Source organism: Xenopus tropicalis, chromosome 2, assembly GCF_000004195.4.
Source record: "Xenopus tropicalis strain Nigerian chromosome 2, UCB_Xtro_10.0, whole genome shotgun sequence".
Classification (NCBI taxonomy): Eukaryota; Metazoa; Chordata; class Amphibia; order Anura; family Pipidae; genus Xenopus; species Xenopus tropicalis.
The window spans coordinates 94,117,406-94,139,763 of NC_030678.2; the positions used below are offsets into that span (position 1 = coordinate 94,117,406).

General features: G+C 39.3%; 1 protein-coding gene across 3 annotated transcripts in view; it reads left to right on the forward strand.

The window, feature by feature from the left end:
- srrm3 (serine/arginine repetitive matrix 3) overlaps nucleotides 1-22,358 on the forward strand; it is a 181,444-nt gene that overhangs the window by 124,143 nt on the left and 34,943 nt on the right. For all 3 annotated transcript variants that reach the window (XM_012957466.2, XM_012957464.2, XM_012957465.2), the window contains exons 4-5: nucleotides 2,117-2,218; nucleotides 11,428-11,562. In XM_012957466.2, the coding sequence (XP_012812920.1) occupies nucleotides 2,117-2,218; nucleotides 11,428-11,562 (237 nt within the window). The remainder of the gene's footprint in view (nucleotides 1-2,116; nucleotides 2,219-11,427; nucleotides 11,563-22,358) is intronic.

The following is a 22,358-nucleotide window of genomic DNA, read 5'->3' on the forward strand; positions in this document are numbered from 1 at the left end:
TTGCTGGTTCTGACTCTTGAGACAATGTTGCAGAAGCCCCTTGACTATTACCTGTGTACCAGAAGAGGCACATGCCTAGGGTAGGGGGTCACTAGGCACGTACCACTTTCACCTACCCCTAGCCTGGGCCCTTAGAGTCCCTATATGACCCCCCACTGCCCACATTACCTCCCTCCCCGGTCTTCAGTGTGGCCACACACACTTATTCGCACTTCCCTGCTCACACTCGTGGGGGGGATCAAAGAGGCTGCCCTGGTGCCTAGGGCACCCGGCCAGCTTGGCCCAGCACTGCCTAAACTGAATTTGCTATTGGGACCAGTAACATCTAATTATGCTACTGTGTGAAAATATATTACATCAGCCAATATAATTAGTTCAGTGGAATACTATACAACAAAAGATTTCTGGATTTTTTTTTTTATTTAATTTGTTTTCACTCTAGAGATTGCTACGATTTATACACAGCAATGAGTTTCCTAGTGGAACTGCTGTTATATCATCAGTACTGACTATGCTGGAAAAAAGACTTACTCTTTTCAATGTTAAAAGCATTTTTCTATTACCATACCTTTGCTAAGGAATAGCAGCAGAAGCTAAACGCTCTATTGACCACACCACTGCATGCCATGCAAGGAACTCAATTTTATTTAAGTGCTGTCGACAGAACAGCCATGGGTATGCAACCATTTATTAAATATGACTTGCTATAATAATAGTTTCAGGTGCTTTATTTTGTGCTCCTGTCTGATTCTGATGTTCTTGCACCATTACTCTCACATTATGACTCTATGACAATGGGCAGTTTTTTTTCCCTTACATTGCAGTGGATTTAGATTTGTTTTTTCACTAGCTGCTCAAAACTATTTGGACATTTAGCAGTATAGCACATTTATTTTCATCTGGCTGATAAACCTGCAGGGGCATGAAATTTTAGAAGAGTAAATTTACTCTTTTGCATCTCATAAATTTGTTAATTGCTCAGGGCTCAACTGGCAATCTGTGGATTCTGGCAAATGCCAGAGGGGCTGCTGTAAGATGCTATAGACATTTACTACTTATTGGAAGCTGTTTAGGCCTCTGTGTACTTGAGATGCCAGGGGCTATTTTAAATCCTGATTCAGACCTAGTAATAATCCATGTACATGTTAAATACAAAATCAATTTGCAAACTCCTTCTGCTGAATAAATATAGGGTTCTAGGTAGCACTAATGTGTGCAAATCTATTGGCAGTAAAATGCCAAAATAACTTTCCTTCTCCTTTAAAGGGGTTGTTTAACTTTAAATTACATTTTAAAATGATGTAGCGAGTGCTACTCTGAAACAATTTGCAATCATTCTTTATTTTTTATTATTTGCAGTTTTTGAAGTATTAGCTTTTTTTGTTCAGCAGCCCTCTAGTTTGAAATTTTAGCAGCTATCTGGTTGCTATGGCCCAATTTAGCAACCAGGAAGAGGTTTAAAAGAGAGACATCAATATGCATAGAGGAGGGCCTATATAGAAAGATAAATATTAAAAAGAAGCATTAAAATTGTAGCTTGTAGCCTGTTTTTTGCCTATTGATGAAAACCTACAAAAAACAAAGACCAATTGAAAGTTGTTGAGAATAGGCCATTCTATAACATACGGGAAAAGTCGCATGAAAACGAATTGATGCGCAAAAACCAAATCCAAAACCTCTGAATTTTGGAGGCAGAAGAATGCTCCAGGGAAGGGACATCTGCCATTGACTGCTACATGATCTTTGCATGTTTTAGCTGGTTTATAATGGTAAACCTGTAAATGGTTTGACTAACTGGATTAATCATTGGTAGCTTTAATATGTATGGCACTGTTTACACACTGAGTGAGTATCATGAATAGTCACAGTAATAACCACTTTCTGGTGCATCCAATGGCACCACAGACAACCCTTGCAGTACATACATGTGAAATATCACATCCTTTGCTTCCATTTGATTACAATTTTCTTTTTTCACAGCTTACATTTCCACCTATTTTAAACCAAGCCCACATTATTAGGTTCTTGCAAAAGAGAGGTGTGCAATGTCTTTTTTACCTTTTCTCGGAGATTAATGTGATATTTTTATTTAAATGTATTTTATATTGTTGTTTAGGTATTCTGAAGAAGAGATTTGTCAGAAAGTGGGAACCTTTCGCCAAATGCTCATGGAGAAAGAGGGAGTCCTAACCAGGGAGGATCAACATGGCCGCCAGATGTACGTATATCATGTTCAATATTGTTTGAATATTTTTTGGACCAAAAAGTTATTATTCCATAACAGATATTTATAAAATGCAAAGTATGTTGAACATAATAGGGTTGATTCACTAAAGTGTGATAACGCATATCGCTTGTTTATTTGCGCTAAAATAGACGCGAAAAAAATGTGCGATTCACTATAGTATTATTGCATGCGTTAAGTCGCATATCGCGTGCGTAAAATTTTGCGCTACAGCGCACGTTAATTTTAACGCATGCGTTAACTTGCGCGCCAAAATAATACTAACGCATGATTCACAAACACTTAGGGGCACATTTACTAATCCACGAATCTGAATCCCGAATGGGAAAAATCGGATTGGAAGCGAACATTTTGCAATTTTTTCGGCGCCGTCGCGACTTTTCCGCGAATTGTCGCGACTTTTTCGTCGCCGTTACGACTTTTTCGAGAATTGACGCCACTTTTTCGTATTGAGCGCTCGTAAACGGCGGGCAAACCTTTGAACCTTTACAGTTCATGAGCTTTTGCCAACACAATATGGACTTTGCAGTGGGATTTATTCAAGTCTGTGTTGGCCCTAGAGTGATGCAGCCTCCAGTTTGCAGGGAAATGGTCATTTTCATAAAAGTAGTTTTACGAAATTAATGCCGTGTATGGCTGATATGGCGTGCGTTTTTTCGCACTCGGCGACTATTTGTGCGTGATGCGTTGATTAGCGTGCGGTCCGTCAAAAATAGTCTTCACGACTTAAATAACACAAGCAGCATCGCGTCTAAATTAACGCAAACATGCGATAAATTAGACGCGATAAAATTTTTACCGCATGCTATAAATAGCACTTTAGTGAATCGGCCCTAATTTGTGCCAAGCTTTATGCTTACTTTAAATGATGTTCTACCTTGTAGAACAGGTGTTGGGAGGTATGTATTATCAGGGTCGGACATCGCTGGCCAAGGGAAGCGGCAACAGGGTCGGGTTTGGGCTGTTGGGGCCCACTGGGTATTTTCCTGGTAGCATTTACTGATCACCTGCTTAAAAGCAAACATTTCATTGGCTGCTATAGTTTACTGAACCTAGGCAAACTTAGTGCCATTTATTACTTATGGGAGTTAATGCTTCAATGGGTGGTTTTCGAAATGGCAAAACAAGTTTTCTATGAAAGAGTAGCTACAAGGCTATATAATAGTGCTTTACAAGTAGAGGTCTGTAAGAAAATATAATCTGTCAAATTTGGTAATCCACTGAAAGACCTCTGATTTAAGGCTCTTCCCAAAATGATCAAATCATTTAGGCAAGTTGGGGTAGTTCTTTAATCAGAAACACCCCCTATTATCACAGTGCCAAATTCTCTCACCAGTAGATGCCTTCTGGCTCACCATATGCTTCATTTTTATTCTCAATATTGTCTTGAGATTGCAGAGTATGCTGATTGATGGGTAAGGTGAAAATATATATATATATATATAATATATTTTGTCTGTACAGTGTATCCTTATTTTGTGTACAGTATTCCATAATCTAACCTCAGTCTTGACCTTATAAAAAAAACCAAAAAATAATTCTAAAATAATTAAGCATTATCTTCTTTAGTATAAAATAAATATATATCACTGCAGTACTATAAATGAATGTTGCTCCTATCTTAGTTACAGCAGCCTTATTAAACTTATATTTTCCCCCACCCTGTGGCCTACCTAGATTGGGGATGGATGGTCTGCCCATACTCCTCCCCTGTAATTTGGCTTGTATTATAGTGTAGTGTAGCATCAAGTGTAACCAGTTATACATTCTAATGATATTCTCAGTATTGATGTCCAGGTGGACTAAAACTTGACCCTAACCCACACACTCCCAGTCCCTACCTGCCAGCCAGTGGTATCAAAGGTATGCAAATTAAGCAGGAGAGGGAAGGTGTTGGCAGTAACCAGTTCTGTGTGAACTTTTTTGGGGGGGTGAAGTTCCCTATTGAAAGCAGAGAGCTGACAGGCTCTCTCCTCTGTCTTCTGAAGGGATTGCGGACTCCAGCTTGCTTTCTGCCCAAAACAGGAAGTTAACACTGAACTAGTTACTGAGTATTCCTTCCCTCTCCCGCTTCATTTGCATTTCGTTGATCGTATGGGCTGAATCTTGCCAGTCAGTGGTATCAAAAATATGCAAATGAAGTGGGAAAGGGAAGACATGCCAATTATCAGTTCTGTGTGAACTTTTTTTTTTTGGCTACCTGCCAAGTCCTGGTCTAGGAAATGCCCTACTGAGAGCTAAGAGCAGCCTACTGAGAGAGCAAAGAGAGATAGGTGACGCACCGATTGTGGTCTGTATCTTCAAAACTACATATTTTGAATAAAGATGTTTTACAAAAATGTTTTTTTCTCCTAGGGCCTATTGGGTGAAGGTGAACACCCCCTTTTAGAACTTGCCATTAATGACAATATAACAAAATACATATCTTTCAAACCTAAATACCCCTTATTTGTTCTGCATTAATGAAGTACTGTGTATTACTTCGGAAAAAGGAAAAAATGTTTACTGTATATGCTGTATAAAAACTAACCGAACAGCCTCATATGACTTCTAAATTAGTAACAGTTGGGAGACTATAATTCCAATTTCCTTCCTCCCTCCAACCTACCCAAGAGGCCCTAGAGGCAAAAGTGCAGCCTTAAAGTGAAAAATGCTACTCCATTATTCCAAGGTTAATTCACTCTTGCTTAATTTTAAGTAAAACCTTAGCTAAATCCCATTAGACCATCATATACAGTGCAGATCCTTGTTTATGTAAATCCCTGCTTGCCCTTGATTCAGGGGCATAACTACAAACATGTAACTAAACCTTCAGAGGAGCATTATCTTCTTTAGTATAAAATAAATGTATATCGCTGCTGTACTATAAATACATGTCGCACCTGTCTTACTTACAGCAGCCTTATTAAACTTATATTTGCCCCCACCCTGTGGCCTACCTAGATTGGGGATGGATGGTCTGCCCATACTCCTCCCCTGTAATGTGGCTTATATAGCAGGGGGCCCAAGAGTGCAGAGGGCCCAGTAAGGTTCTAATTAATGAGGAATTTCTATAAATCTTGGGAGAACTGGTACAATTTAGCAATTAAACTGAATTTAAATTGAATTTGCTGTGGGGTCCAGTAACATCTAGTTATGCCACTGCCTTGAATTTCAGATAGGGATCAAGCTATTTGGGGTTTTTTTTGGTATGTTGAAATCTTGAAAATCAACAACGAATTAATACAGATACTGAAGAACTTTAGTGTACATGGCTCCATTCTGAATCTCCATACAAACTAGAAAATGTCACACAGCAGGAGCACTGTCATTCTTACAACATTAAGTACTGTAGAAATATTTCTTTTAGGAAAGTGTATCATGCTGCCTTTAGAATAAACAAACTGAACATTAGGATATAACGGTAATTTAGGGACAGGCAGACACTTTAAGCAGAAGAGAACATTTTAAAGTAGGGAAAGGTGGAATAGAGGAGTTTAGAGGACAAGTCTTCTCTGAATAACTAGATTATAAATGAAAAGTTGCTGTGGTGCTGCTTACCTCAGCTGAAGTATTCTTCATAGATAGCACTGTCTTTATGAACAGTAAAGACCCTGTCATCATTGGATAAAGCTTACCCGAGACAACCAACATTGCATTCAAGTGTACAAAACAACTGAAAGTGGTATATAAATTTATACAATATAGACAATTATTATTAATTATGTGCTTTAGATTGGAAAAGTGATATACTGTATACATGTAGGGTTAAAGTATGTGCATAAGCCATTCCTTTATGTTTAAATAGAATTTAAAAGGCCAAAGGAGTATTGGGTGTATTCAATGTATACTAGTCCTACTAGTACGACTGATCTGCATTTTCTGCCTTCCCAGTATGCAAAGCCATACGCTGCAGATTCATTGGGCATATGCCTGGAGAAAAAAGTGATATGAGATGGCAAACAACTTTAAGTGCCACTTAAGATACACACATTAAGCACTTTAATTCTGCTGAGCAAAAGAGATAGTCAATTGATCTTAATTAAGACTAGTGCTAAACTCACAGGCACAGCTAATCGGAGCCTAATTTCCTATTTTTCATATGCTTTACAAAATGGTATTATGTATGATCATTTGATTATTATTTAAGCTTATAATATAGATGTGACAGCCTCTCTGCCGATGCCACCAGTGAATGTGAGTGTGAAATTAAGGTGAAGACAGAACTTGCCAAGACTTTGTGGTCTCTGTTCATGGTTTTAAATATACATGGAGTTACCTCAGATAATGCTGTTCAACAGCAATATTTTATATGGGCAGTTGGGCACACTAATTTGAACTCTATTGGATAGAGAAAAACAATACAAGTTTTTCATTTTAGCCTAGTACATGCTTAGACAAAGGATAGGCAAAGTTTAATAGCAGACCTATTTATAAAAAACATTTGGAACACTAGATTTGCTTATCCATGTATTAGTTACTCATACAGTATGAAACAGATCATTGATGAGTCAAAAAATAAATTGTTGCATACCAGGGAGGTGCGTGTTGCGTTCCCATGTCATAGTAATATAATGTGACATTTTAATGAAATACATTCAGATTCTGGAGTTTTATTAACTTGGCCTTTTTAATGCAAGGTCATTTTACTCAGAATTAATAAGTAATATATTTCCATTAACAATTCTTTTTATTGTTTTCTTTTTAGGGGCATTTTGGATTAGTTATGCCAACAACATTAAAAATGTTACCAAGCAAAATAAAAACTTTCCTTACTCTATATAAATTATTTAAATCTTGTTTCCTTCAGTCCTCGAATTCACAATCACAGCAAGCAGGCAGCTGCCATTTTATGGACACTTATTAAGGCAAGCTTTGCATCATGCCAAAATCTTGTTAATGCACTGAAATAGTGGACCTGATGCACATGCCCATGCACTGGCAACACAATTAGATGGTTAGGAGGAGGGGTGAAGTGAGGAGTGCAGTGCAATCTAGGAAGTGCTAAATGGAAATGCCCAGGATCGGACTGAGCTGACAGGGCCCCGGGAAAAAACGTGGTGGGCCCTGGCGGCCCAGACCCAATGCTTATAGGATGCTCCATCAATCTGCTGGTCTCCCTCCCACAACCTGTGGGGGTGGGGCATAGATACAGGGCAGGCCATATATGATTAAAAGCTGGGATTTTCAAACGCCTTTATTATGGGTATGGATGCGGTAATAGAAATAGTAATTTGGGTTTCGTGTTTCATTTGAAAAGGACTTTTATTATACAGCTTTTTATGTCTGGGGGTCAGGTCCCCTTTAAAGCAATACTGTCACATTAAAATATGTTTTTCAAAACACATCAGTTAATAGAGCTTCTTCAGCAGATTTCTGCACTAAAATACATTTTTTAAAAGAGCAAACAGTCTTTTTCATATTTCATTTTGAAGTTTGACATGGGGCTAGCCATTCCTTACATTCCCAGGTGCTCTCAGCCATGTGACTTGTGCTCTGATAAACTTCAGTCTCTCTTTACTGCTGCTCTGCAAGTTGGAGTGATATCACCCCTCCCTCCCCCCCCCCCCCCCCCAGCAGAACAAGATAACAGCTCCCTGACAGCTCTGCTGAAGGATTCAACTGCTTGAACTGCATCAGTGGGCTAATAACATTGCTGTTAATGTCCTAAAATGTATTGAGTAAGTAAACAGGCAAAATTGCTTATACTGCTCAACAATAATTAGGGGGGAGTCTTCAGGCATTTCTGTGCCAGCTAAAATACACTTTGAAAGAACTGCCCCAATGTGCCATTAGCCTCAATTAGCTTGTACAGTAAAGGAGAAATAGATATTTACACAATATGCACTTGTAAATAATGCTACATATACCTCTATGAAGAATAACTCCAGATCCTAAATGCACTATACAGAGTAATTTAGAAATAAAAAGTACACAATAAAAATCAAGCCAGAATCCCTTTGACTTTTTTTCCCTATAACCCACCTCAGCAAGGCCCCCCTCTGTGTTAGATGAGATTTAAAATGAGTTTAGAGTTTATAATGGTAGAACTCAATCTTAAGGGTCATGTAAAATATTCTTTCATTTTACATTTGTCCCTATGAACTGAGCACACCATCTGTTTAATACATTACACTAGATGACTGTGATTTTCAGCTATGGAAAACGCTTTCACTCTGCTGGGAAATGTAATATGTCAGGTCCTGCACCCTTTCAAAAATGCAAAGATGCATTAGAAAGGTCAACACTACTTTTACATGGGGTATATTGTTATATTCAAAACTCAAGATACGATATTCAGCTGAAGTACAAAGAAGGATCATTTTAATCAGAGTGTTAAATATAGGGAGGGTTTTTTTTGGCAAAAAATTACCAAGCTAATTAAGTGTTGAATGTTATTTTCTCTCTGTGATTTGTTCTTTGTTGTTCATTAAGTGATCTAGTTCTTGCAAGGAAATTTCTAAAGCAAAACTCACAACTGGCAAAAGTGATTTAAGCTTATTTTGTAACAGTACATTTTTTTTTTTTGCCATTTTTTATTTTTGTATGTGCTAAAGATAGATATACTGCATATATTCCAGTTCAACAGATAAACCACATTGACCAAATAAAAATACATTGTTATTGCAATTAAGTTTAATTCACTTTTGCCGGTCGTGAATTGCTATATATATTCCCTTGCAAGAACCAAATCACTTACTGTACAAATTTAAACCCAAAGAGAACACAGCTTTGGGTAGACAGATAATCACTCAATTTCTAGTCTCAAAATCTTTTACACACTTTTATCATTAAGGGAGTAAATGATCACAAATCATAATAGAAGCCAGTGAATACTTTGGAAAGGAAAACATCTTAGATGAACATAGTTTTTCCGAAATGAAATGTGTAGCTTAGGGGAAGAATCACCTGCTTAAGATAATGAAAATAATATGTAATTATTTGTTCAAGAGACTGGGAATTTAGCAAGAACAGCACTTCCACTCTTAAGGAGATTTCAAGTACAAAATAATATAGAATGAATAATATAAAATACTTACAAAGACAGCATAATACTTTGAGTAAGCTAGCATATTTGAGGCTGGGACAGTTGAAGGTGAGAAGATATTAAAGTGCAGACAAGTGACCATCATAAATACAATCACTTGTACCTAATGTATTCACAAATGAAGTTTGGGAGAATATACATGGCATGACAGAATTTTAAACAAAAGTAAAGGGCACATTTGTCAAATATTGGGAAAAAAGTATCTTTCTTTTCACATTTTATCACCAGTGAATTCAAAAGGGCAGTCATGTCAGAACACAGCTGAAATTCCATTCTGGAAAACTACTCAACAAAAAGCTAATTAAAAAATGCAAATACAAAAAAAAGGTCAGTTACAAATTGTCTCCGAATATTGTTGTTATTCTGCCGTTAGATGGCATATGTGAAAATGCTACATGCCCAAGGAAGCCCGACTTCAATTCATTAGAACTGGAACTGGTTAAGGTTATTACCACTGCCTTCTAAAGATTTCTGAAAATTGCTCTGTTACCAGGCTTATTTTCATTTCTCTTTATTAATTACATTTTCAAGCCAAACTATAACTTTAGAGCTGTCATGGAGGTCAGTAGGGTCTTTGTGAGGCTGGGGCAAAGGTAAGGCACTGTTAGGGCTCCAAAACTGAAGGTACGAATGGAAAAGAAGGTCAACAGTGCAGCTATTAGGATCAGCTTTCTTTAGGCCAATCAGGAATGCTAGATGTTGTGCTATTTCCTTCAGCATGAGATGTGATAGGGATAAAGATCATGATTGCCCCCTTTAAATGCACAACACTTATCAGAACTGTTACTAATATTTATTGATACATTCTGCATTCAGATGGAGCATGCAGTAAACATCTATGATCATTTTGCTTCGCAGAGTCTAGTCTGGAGAGGATGCACTTCATACATGATACAAATATTTGGTTGCACTTTTATATAGATGTACATATTAAACCCCAGAATGATGCAATAAAGTAAATTGCCAGTGGCAAAACATATGTGTCACTTCATTTTCTGAAGTCACTCTATGTTTTCTTTGTGAGGAAACTTTGGGCAACTTCCCTCTTCTTTAGTTCTGATATTTTTATGTCTACTCTGTCTATCAGATAGATAAATCTATGTACTGCATATGTACCTCTCATTCTACTTGATTGGTATCTTCCTTTCTCTCTGCCTGCTGTCTGTCAAAAACAAGATCAAGGTGCTTACAATTCATATCCCATAAAAGGGATTATGATAATGAAAACAGATTTTTTTTTTTATCTTTCATTACGTACTCCTGTGCTTATATTCCTTCTACTATAGTTTTCCTACACTAATCATTTTTATGACAAGTTTAATTGAATTTTTGAGACATAAGTCAATTTTAATATAGCCTGTAGCTTAATAAGATATATTTCTTAGTGTTCTAAAGAATTATGGGACATGACAGATTAAGTTCAGCTAGTCTGTTAAAAATTAAACATGAGAAATAGTATTAGACTGTTTTTTCCACTATCCCCCACCTGCTGATGTACTAGTATTTATCTTATTTCACCATTTGAAGTAGGGTGGCAGGATACTATGCATAGAGTTAGTGCCAACTGTGTATCTATTATGCCAGCTGTTAGATCTATAGTCAGTAGATATTTAATAATATTGATCATTTAAAATGGGATTTTTAATTTGGGAGTATGGTTTTAGAAGAGAGATAAAAGAAACTGTAGTTTGGGTATATTACATAGGCAGTCAAAGTATAGTGCATTACTAGAGGGAGCATTTTAACCTTGACTGTGTCAGAAATGAACATTTGTTCCAAACATGAGAACTACTGGTGCCAACATCTTGTAAAACCTGATTGTGAAGTACAATATATACAGTGGTTGTCACTAATGTCACTATCCTAGCTAGTTTTATCTATATATGCCTACTGTGCCAGTGCCCTATAGGGAGAAACTATTTCTTTTAACATGGTTACAACATGATACAGCTATGGATAGGTCAAGTTTGCCATCAACTCTAACAGACTTTTATTACCTACGCCTGAATTTTAAAAACATTCACAACTATCTTTTTTTAAGTTTGATCAGATTCAGTAACCTGGAGCAAAAAATGGCCCCATGGTAATATACTGTATTATTCTGTGTATGGATCTGTATGATGTAAATTTATGCATATCCTTTACTTGCTTATAGAGTTATTGAAAACCATTATATGGTTCCTGGAGAAGAGAGTGCCACAGAGTATTCAATGTACGGAGAAGGTTACACCCTGGAATGTGATTGTCACAGTGATTGGTATCAGGATGACAGCACCCACAGAGACTACAGGTAAGAAGCATTATAACCCTCTCTCTCTCTCTCTCTCTCTCTCTCTCGCTATATATTTTAAATACAAAAAGGCTGATGCACATCAGGACTTTGAACAAATTCAACAAAGTTTATCCCTCACCTGGGTTGAAGGTACTTGTTATTGTTCTTTATATTGAGAGCAGTTTTTTCTCATGATTGACCAGAGCCAATGCTGCCTTTATACTGTAGCTATGTCTTTATACTGATTGTACAGAGTATGGAGCAGATCTCAGCAACAGCAATCGTTAATGCCATACTTGGATTTGTATCCTAACACATTTGCCTGATGGTAAAATATTATATTTCATGCAACACAAAAATGCCAGAGAGCATTCTGCAAAAAAGGAGTTACAAATGGTAGTTTTTAATTCCTGTTTTTGGTTCTCCTTAGTCGATTCATACTGAAACTGGCATTACACAAAGGTATAATATATATTTAATGTTATGTCGATTTAATGTTCCATAGAAATTTGGAACAGTGGGACCACAGTGGATTTTGGGTTGCTCGTAACATTAGGAAGTTATCACTCCATTAAATCAACAGTTATTATAGTTTGCTAGCTACCAAAAAGCTACATCATTGAATAGTACAGCCATAATATTATTACAGCAATAAACCATATCTGTAAACATTCCATGCTCATGTGTCCCATGTGTACTGTAAAGAACACAATACTTACTTGGAAACACTAGCATTATAAATCACAGCACAGATGTGTTACATTTACACTTTGCTTCAGAGCTAGAAGTATATACTCATAACTCATATGAATGCCATTTTGTTCTGCTAATGGAAACCCAGATAAACATTTGATTGGATAAAAAACAGAAAATATTTAGTTATACTGTATTTATAAATATATGGTAATACCAGTGCCCACACAGTCACTTTTACAGATCTGTAAATATTTGTTTAGATCTGGTAGTTAGAATTACCATATAGATAGATAATGGAAAATAAAAGGAATTTGTAGGGTACATGATTAGTGATGAGCAAATTTTTTTTGAAGGCATGTATTCGCTGCAAAATTTGCAGTTGCATCAAAAAAGGTGCGGCCTCGTAAAAAAAAAAATGGGGGTTGCATCAAAAATGTTGCATCTGTAAAAAAGTCTTGAAAGCTTGCATTTTGCTGTCTAGTACTTTAGCCAAGTACAGCTGTCACATCTTACATTTTCTTTTTTGCTTTAATCAGTGGCAAATGTCATTCTATACTCCTCCCATTGACCTGTGTACTGCTCTAAAACACTGACCACTATCAACCCTGGATCAGGGATGCAATCTTCTGCAAGGCTCTTTATAGGTCTTCATGTAACCACATCAGATCAGTCCAACTGGCCTACCAAATGTGTAGCCCAAATGAGCTAAGATATGTTTATTTAACATTCTCAAGAAACGCTGACAAACATATGAGATCCTATTATATTATATACACCAAAGAAAGATAACTGAGCAACCAATATGCCATAGAATGCAGCTAATCTTTTGAATAAGTACTAATAGATTTGCATATGCCCTGTAAGTGCATCTCCCTTTTAAACACTGATATACATTGCAATTTACACTTGGGTGAGACCCATATTAATTTAACTGCCTTTATCTTGGAGCTTCAGTATAGGAAAATATATTTGTTCAGGTCAGCCAGCCAGCCCAAAGCAACCCCTGACTTCATCCCCCCCCCCAATATCCCCTCCAGTTAGCAACTCTCTCCTCCCATACCTTACGTAACTCTGCCTTCTAGAGACTGAGGGAGGACACATTTTTAGCATCATATTATGCAACATATGGTGCAAGGTGAACTTGTTGAAATATCTGTTAGATTAATATAAAAAGAAATCAAAATTAGAACTACTTACATTTAATAAAAACAGTTATAATTAAGATTGCCACTATGTCCCATTGGGGTCTTAGTATTTATTAATCCATATTAAGTCTTGGCCATTGGTGGATTCCCATAAGGCCTATCTATATGGTTGGCTACGTCCATAATCTCCTGGGGGTGTAGAGCAAGGGTGTGATAAAGGAGGAGAAAGATGATTACTTATTTTGTTAAAACATCTTTTCACAAATAATTCTGTGAAACCTCACTGACGTTAGGTCACTGTAACCCTATAGGATGTCAAATCTAGATAAAGCAGGTATTGTTAACCTGTAATTCAGACCCTCTGTGCTTTTTAGGTTGGGTTCCCATGGTTTCTTAAATACAGTCAATTTTTTCTCACAATAGAAAATAAAAATTAAAACAAAATATTAGAAGATTAAAGTAGAAGCTAGTGATATAAATGTTAAATCTGCTTTTGGTCTTTAACTCGACATCAGACATAAAAGTAGCTGACATTTAGAATATTTAAATTAGCAGTTGCTAAGCAAGTTTGACCTTAAAGGAACTATAACCTCTAAAATTTATTTTGCATAATTATGCTTAGTATAGAAGAAAGCATATGCTAAACATTATGTTCTGTCTCAACAGGCCTTGCAAATAGTTATTGCTGTTCTCTGACATTATTTGTTCTTTTAATTCTGGTCATGCACCCAAATGATGCCATGCCATGCCACCATCTGCAAGAGATTCTGTTGTATAGACTTTGATTCATTAAAGGATGCATTTTTAAAAAGATAAAGGGGGCTTAAAAAGAGAATGTGCTTCTACGCGCATGGCAGAATCTCCAAGCAGAGTTCTTTTACTATATCCATTAGACAAATATAAAGGGAAAATAAGTGGTAGTTGGAATCCTCAGAGTAACAATTACTGTAAAACAGGTAGTATTAGAAGAACTGGGATCTTCACTAACAGGCACAACTCCAAGCACCTTTAGTTTTTTATGGTCAACTGACAGTACAAGGACTGCCCTCTCCTGCTTTTCCAATATTTTCACAGGGCTTTGTGTCAAGCACAACTCCCAGCAACTTTAGAATTGTACAGAACCTGGCAGAAGCCCCACTCCTGCTTCCCTACACATTTATTTCATGAGACAGGGTGCAAAAATGATCCATCATGATGGTTATCCATTGATTCCAATGAATGATTGTTGTGCATGTACTGGTAGGTTATACTAAAACAAAAAAGATATCTTGCTCTACATGTTAGAGCTTCTAAGGATGCTAAGCTGGACAACTGCAGACTGTGAAGTCAGAGATACAGGTGGTTATTTTGTCAGAGGGGCTGCTATGGGCATGCTATGTGCAACCAGAATGGCGTGTGCTGTCACAGGCCCTGGCATTTACACACGATCAATGATTTATGCCATTTTTAATGTTGTATTTCTCAAAGGGTGAACTCACATTTTCCCCACTGATAAATACAGTAGGCATTCTTTCTGATTATAATAAGCAATAATAAGCAGTGTACAAACATTCCATTGTTCAAAACCAAAACATTTATTTACAAACAATTTAAAACAGTGTAACTGCACTATTGATGTGGAATATGCTATTAAATAAAAATAAACTATGACAAATCATACATGTCAAAATTTCCCTCTAACATGTCTATGTTGCACTTGTTGCTTAGAAGAGACAAACATTGTAAAAAAGATACGTAGTACGGTAGTTTTACAATTTACTTTTGCATACCTATTTTCTTTTATGTATATATTTACTTTTTTATTTATACTTTTTGTTCATCTATTTTTTTCCTTACTTTCTGCAAACAGAGACTTTCTTTCCAGTGTAGTATACCTCACTCTCCTCCAGCACTACACAGGTTAAACAACTTCCGAGTCTCTCCCTTAGCAGCTATTACAGACAAGGCATTCATCATCCATATAGTTACTTCTGAGAGGGGATCCTGCTTGTAGCTGGGAATCCATAAGCTGCTTGAATGGCTCAGCTGCGCAAGAGGCTTAAAATAAAACGGAATACATGTAAGGGTACAGAATTAAATTTAAAAAGGGCCTTTAGAATGTTCTGTTTAAATTGACTATAAATTACTGTTCTTTGAGCAATCCATACAAGATCTCAGTACTTCATTTTGTTTATATCAATAGAAAACCCTGCTGTGAATGAAGGCTCAGTTACTTTGACATTCTGAGATGGAGGCAGTTTAAAGAATCTTTATTTAGAAAACCATGAAAATAAAATAAAACACAAGTTGTTATATATTCTTAGACCCAGACTGTAGATCAGAGAATAATTGCAGAAATGTCAATCTCTCAAGACTTAAGCCTGGGAGATTTGCCACAGGGATGTCCTGATCACACCCAGTTGCGTGTGCCCATAGCTCTTGCTCCACCCCAATTAGGGGTATAAATTCAGGTGACTTTCAGTAAATCCAGGGGAGTTGGCATGTGAAGTGTCATGCATTTAGCACAACAGTCATGTTTTTAATGCTGCCTTACCTCTTTCTGCCAGCAACTTACTTAGGAGACATGGAAACTAGAAAAAACAGGTACAGAGCTAGTACTAGGATTTCCAGTCCCACACATGTGTCAAGCAAAAGTTTTTAAGGTGGTCAGACATCTTGACAGATCTGCAAACTGTTCAAACCATCTCCTTGGAGGGCATTGTAATAAAATATGCAAATTTTGGTAATGGTAAAGTTATCCATAGCAACCAATGTTCAGGCAGCATTTATTGGTCAGAAGCTCGGGGCTACTAGACCAGGTCAAAATTTACTCAGTTACAACAACAGAGTCTAAAGCATGCAAACACAATATCCCTGTTGTTTTTGCTATAATTTTTTCATGGAGGCAAAATCAATTATGTATATAACCCATGAGGTTTGGAAACAGCTGTAACTACTTTCTGGTCATTTGGACCCTCTCCAATGGTTAATGGATTACAACTGCTAGGATCGCTAGATGGCTGTTTGTTGTCGGTTCCTGGCTGCAACTAATTCTTGCCATGGTCACAAGACAATCACTAGGTAGTTATCAGATTCAGCCCTAGTAAAGTGGCAAGTTCCATTTCCTTCATATATGCCAACAATAAGAAATTCATTGGAACTGTAAGGTACACTTAGATGCGGATGTGCTTTTTCCATCTGCTTTATGAGAATTTACTTGCTGCAAATAGCGAGAAAAGAAATAGCTGTCCAGACAAACTGATTCCTGCTGGTGAACCAGCTGCAGTAAAATGTTTACCAATGTGACCATCTCTAAATCTCTACTTCCAGAGAACTGAATGACATCTCTAGCTGATGAGTGGACCAAAGAAAGTATGTCATATCACAATTTGACTTTTCATCATTGTGGAGCTACCTAGGGGACATTAGCAGTAATGTTTTTAAAACACGTTGCTATGTAGGTACCATAATATACTGGTCCTGATAGTTTGCTCTTCACTTAGTCTATGAAATTTCAACCTCTTCCAGTCTCACAAAGGAGCCGCACCAAAATATTAAAGTTTTTCTGGCATACGGAGCAATGGGGACCTCTCCCCCACTGCTCTGTGTGCGATTGTAAAGACCCGTGTATGCGCGGTCGCGAGTTTGCGCATGCGTGGGGGGCATCTCGGGGCGACAGACAGGGGGCGGTCTTGGGGTGCACGGCCTACAAATCCGGCCCTGGGTAGCCCTATTAACTGAAGAATGGGTGAGAGGAGATCTTCCACCCCAGTAGAAGTGGGGGCTGAGGAATCCCATGAACAAGTACCAGCAACTGTGATGGCTAGCTTCTACATCTAAATACATTGTGAGGTTGAATGTGTTTAATGGGGGGGGGGGGGGGGGTAATTTGTTATAAAGGTTAAAGGGTAAATATTAGAAGGCACCCAATTGGTTAGGGAGCCACTTTTGAAAAATTCTCAATTTGGTGCCTTGTTCTTTTATTATAAAATGCAGCATTCATAAGGATAAGCATAGCATTTAAATTATAAGGAGTTAGCTCTTTTCTTGGCTGATATAATAAGCAGCATTTGTCAGGGTATGAGTGAAAGAGGTCAGAAGGACAAGTTGCTCGCAGCCAGAAGCCTGATCATTAAAGATGGCTTTTTCAATGTCTGCCTGTAAGATGCAGGAATTGAAGCATCAAATTGATGGTCATAGGGGAGATGAGATAGATCCGCTTACTATGTGCCACTTAAGATGATTGATTTTTAACGGACTCTGATAAAATGGTTCAAATGCTGAAAAATGTTTGTCCTCTGGTGTATAATAACTTTCATTAGTAATACAGCTCATTAGAGAAAAAGCAAAATAGAAAGGAGGACTGGAATGGCAATCTGGAATGGCAATAAAGGGATGGCACTTCTGAAAAGGAAATTGTAAAATTGTGGCAGAAATATGCCTAAACAAATAACCAGGCACAAGCCAGTGTATTTTAAAAAAGTCCTAGGGTAATGATCAGGCCTGGATTTGTGGCAAGGCCACAAAGGTCCGGGCCTAGGGCGGCACAAACATAGGGGCAGCATGCCTCCCCGCCGCAAGCAAATTTTAAAATTTTGCTCCCATAAGGAGCAATGGGGACCTCTCCGTATTGGGAGTTTTAACGTCTGTTTAATCTAAGGCTCAAGACAAATAAAACACATTGATAAAAGATGGCTGAACACAGGTTGTTATTGAAGCAAGAACTTGCTTCATTAAAAACTAGGATGTTTAAATAAAAAAATTGTCAAGCCAAACTAGTTCTTTTCTTAAAAGTCAAATATCTATAATGCTTTATGGCAGTGCTGTCCATCTGGTGGCCCGCGGGCCCCCCATCTATGTGCCCCCCAACCTGACTGGCTGCTTTGATGGTTTACCTTTGTGTAAGCTTTAAATAGTATCAGTACTGGCCCCCTGCATGGTTCACACCTCAGATTCAGGCTGTAATCCCCCTGTATTGTTTAAAAATGTAATCCCCTATATTGTTCACACCTTTTAATCCCTGCATTGTTCAGTGTGTAGTGTTGACACCTCAGGATCAGGCTGTAATCACTCACATTGTTCACCTGTTCACACCTCATTGTATGTACTACCTGGCCTATGCTGTCTGTGTGTATGGCACGCACAGGCAGCATAGGGCAGGGAGGGTATGGCATACACAGACAGGGTAGGGCAGGGAGGGTATGGCACACACACAGACAGGGTAGGGCAGGCAGAGCATGGCACACACAGGCAGCATAGGGGAGGGAGGGTATGGCACACACAGGCAGGGTAGGGCAGGGAGGGTATGGCACACACAAGCAGGGTAGGGCAGGCAGAGCATAGCACACACAGCTAAGGGCAGGCAGAGTATGGCACATGCAGGCAGCATAGGGCAGGTAGAGTATGGAACACACAGGCAGCATAGGGCAGGGAGGGTATGGCACACACCGGCAGCATAGGGCAGGCAGACTATGGCACACACAGGCAGGGTAAGGCAGGCAGAGCATGGCACACACAAGCAGCTAAGGGCAGGCAGAGTATGGAACACACACAGGCAGGGTAGGGCAGACAGAGTATAGCACACACAGGTAGGATATGGCAGGTAGAGTATGGCACACACAGGCAGCATAGGACAGGCAAAGTATGGCACACACTGGCAGCATAGGGCAGGCAAAGTATGGCACACACAGGCAGCATAGGGCAGGCAGAGTATGGCACACACAGGCAAGGAAGGGCAGGCAGAGTATGGCACACACTGGCAACATAGGGCAGGCAGAGTATGGCACACACAGGTAGCATAGGGCAGGCAGAGTACTGCCTGTGTGTGCCATACTCTGCCTGCCTTATGCTGCCTGTGGGAGGTAAACCTGGCAGGGGTTTGTTGTGGGAGTTTGTTAGCAGTTGGAAATAGTCATTATATGGTCCCTAAGGTGTGTTGGGGGTTGCAGTGCTATCCACAGGGGAGCACGAGGCATATGGACTTAAGGGTATGTCTTAATATGACATAATATAATTCCTTCACAAATGAATGACGGTTGATATCCCCGCAGTGAAGACCAAGCATTTGGGTTTTTTCTGCACTACCACCATTGTGATAAAATGGGTGTGGTTTGAATTGGGCGTGGTTTAAAAGGGGAGTGGTCAAAACTGGCTTCCATTAGTGGCCCTCCACTATGTATGCTAGACGAATTCCGGCCCTCGGCACCGCAGAAGTTGGACAGCACTGCTTTATGTGAATACATCCAAGTCTATATCAGTCTTGCCATTGCTTATTGTGCATGTGGACACTGGAATGCATCTGTCATGATCAGTAACCCAAAACCGAGAACAACTGCCAAGGTCCCGGTCACAGCTGATACTTCTGCCTATAACAGCCACCATTGCCTTTGGGTGGAGCCCTCCGCTACTCAGGTGCCACCAGGTCTTAAAGTGAGAGGACCAGGGCAAAGGTTCTGAGGGAGCAGATCGTTGAAGAAGGACTGAGGGAGCTTACTAGAACCAAAGTCAGGCAGGCCGGGTCAAAACCAAAACAGCAGCGCAGTACAGAATCAGGATCCAGAAGAGAAGTCAAACAGGCAAATGGGGCAGTCCAGGTGGAGTTTACTCGAAGTCAGGATACAGGCATGGGTCAGAACCAAATACACAGAACAGAACAAAGCACCTGTGACCAGATTAACAGCAGGTGCGACTAACCATGCGTACATGAATATATAAGGGTACCATAACAGGGAACCAGGACCTTAGCTGTCTGCTAAAATAGAGCAGTGGTAAAAAATACTGCACCGCTACCTACAGGATGTTACAATGCCTCTTAATGAACAAAGAATCTTGAATGTGTTTGGAAATGCTGCAAATGAAAGCAGACAGATGAGTGATATCTTCACCATGAGGTAGAGGGCTATAGAATTGTTTCAACGGGCAGGCAGACTTGAAAAGACCATAGATCTTTAGATGCAAGCAGTTTTTATCACCGAAAGATTAAAGAGAGTAAGATGCAGGGAAACATACAAGATTCTGGATTGTGTTAGCTAGTGATAAATCTTGCTAAATGGATGTTTGATACATGCACATTAGAAAAGCAACAGCAGTGATTTTAGGTGATGCTTTTTGGGTTATATGTGACATGCAGATATTTTGTAGCAGAAAAATAACTAATCGTATAACTTTAAAAATAATAATAATATCCAGAGATCATTTCATTGCTTCTTTTACAGAAACCATCCACTTTTATTACCTAATGGCCATCACACATATGTCTGGGCTCCATTGCCCTCCCTGCTCTCTTTGTCTATTTTCCTGATGACAGTCACTCCCAAACAAACACATACTGTACTAGGGTCAATTTCTTGAGAAGCCAATAACCCTAATATGATGTTTTTCGAATGTTGGAAGAAAACTAGTGCACCCAGAGGAAACCTGTGCATCCATGGAGAGAACATAAAAGCTCCATACAAACAGTAGCCTGGCCCTCTGTAAAGCACTCTGCCACTGTGCTGCTCTCATCATGTCTTTTGTGGTTCCTTCATTTTTGACAGCTAGCTCTTAATGGTACCTGCTTAGTTAACATTAGATGATCAGTGTATCCATAGTAACAGCCTTTGCTTTGCAGATCTAAACGTCTCCCTTTAGGTCCTTCCTTTTGCCACTTCTCCATTTTATATAAAGAGATACTAACACATATGCAATTCAGTATCTCTTGTCATCCCTGTCTTTGCTTTATTATTTCAGTGTGTAGCCGCTTAACATTTGAACCTCTGTTCCCTTCAGCAACATAAAGGCTAAGCTGCTGCCTACCTGTCCCCAAGGCACACTGGCAGCAGCCTGACTGACTCCTCCGCTAAAGGGAGCAGTCATCTGAACTTCAAACTGCTGTACCATGGCAAAGGCAAGGTGCCCTTCTCAGGACATTGGTTCTGGAGATGACTGGCATTATTGACAAAGTGCAGTTCATTGCTATTTTCAGTACCCTCTGATTTTTCCATAAATGAGTTATTCTACTGATTCCCTAGAGCAGGGGTGGGCAAACTACGGCCCGCTGGCCACATCCGGCCCGTTAGCCCTTTCAATCCGGCCTGCCGTCTCCGGCCCCCTTAAAAGAATGACGGGCCCTGATTGGTTGCGCTCCGTGCGTGCGCACAACATCAGCACGCACGGGGCGCAACCATATAAAAGAATGCACTGGGGAGCCGGGGAACAGAAGGATGGGAAGGAGGAAGCAGCTGGTCGCTGGAGGAGGGAGCCGCAGGTCATGGCGGATGCTGGGGGGAGCTGGTGGGAGGATTTTGAGGAGAAGCTGGAAGATGCTGGGGAGTGGAACTGCAGGATGCTGGGGTGGGGAACTTCAAGATGCTGGAAAGTGGAGCTGGGGGGGAGCTGAGAGGCCCCATAATTTCTGATGGCAGCCCCGAGCGTAACACTGTCCCGGCCCGGTCCGGCCCGTCTGTTAGTCAATGTGGCCCCTGAGCCAAAAAGTTTGCCCACCCCTGCCCTAGAGTAAAGGTGCTAGTGGATAATAAACAGGGGGAGTTATGTGTGGAAAGACAAAACTGGAAGCAGTATTACAACACCCATAAGTTATAAGACACTAAGGGGCCGATTCACTAAAGGGCGATAAAACGAGCGCTATTTATAGCATTCTTTAAAATTTTTATCGCTTCTTATTTTTTGCGACAACGCTGGATTCACTAAAAGGACAGTTGTCATAATTAAGACGCAATGTTCTTTGCATTACTTAACTCGCGATGAGCGTTTTTCACCGCTTGCTATATTAGCGCACGATTTTACGCACGTAACCATTACTTTCGGAAAACTACTGTCCTGAAAATGACCATTTCCCTGAAAACTGGAGGATGCATGACTCTAGGGCCAACACATACAAAAAATCCCACTGCAAAGTCCATGTTGTGGTGCCAAAAGCTCACAAACCACAATTTTCTTTAAGTACCGCCTGCCTTTGTGAATCATGCGTTAGTATTATTTCTATACAAGAATTAA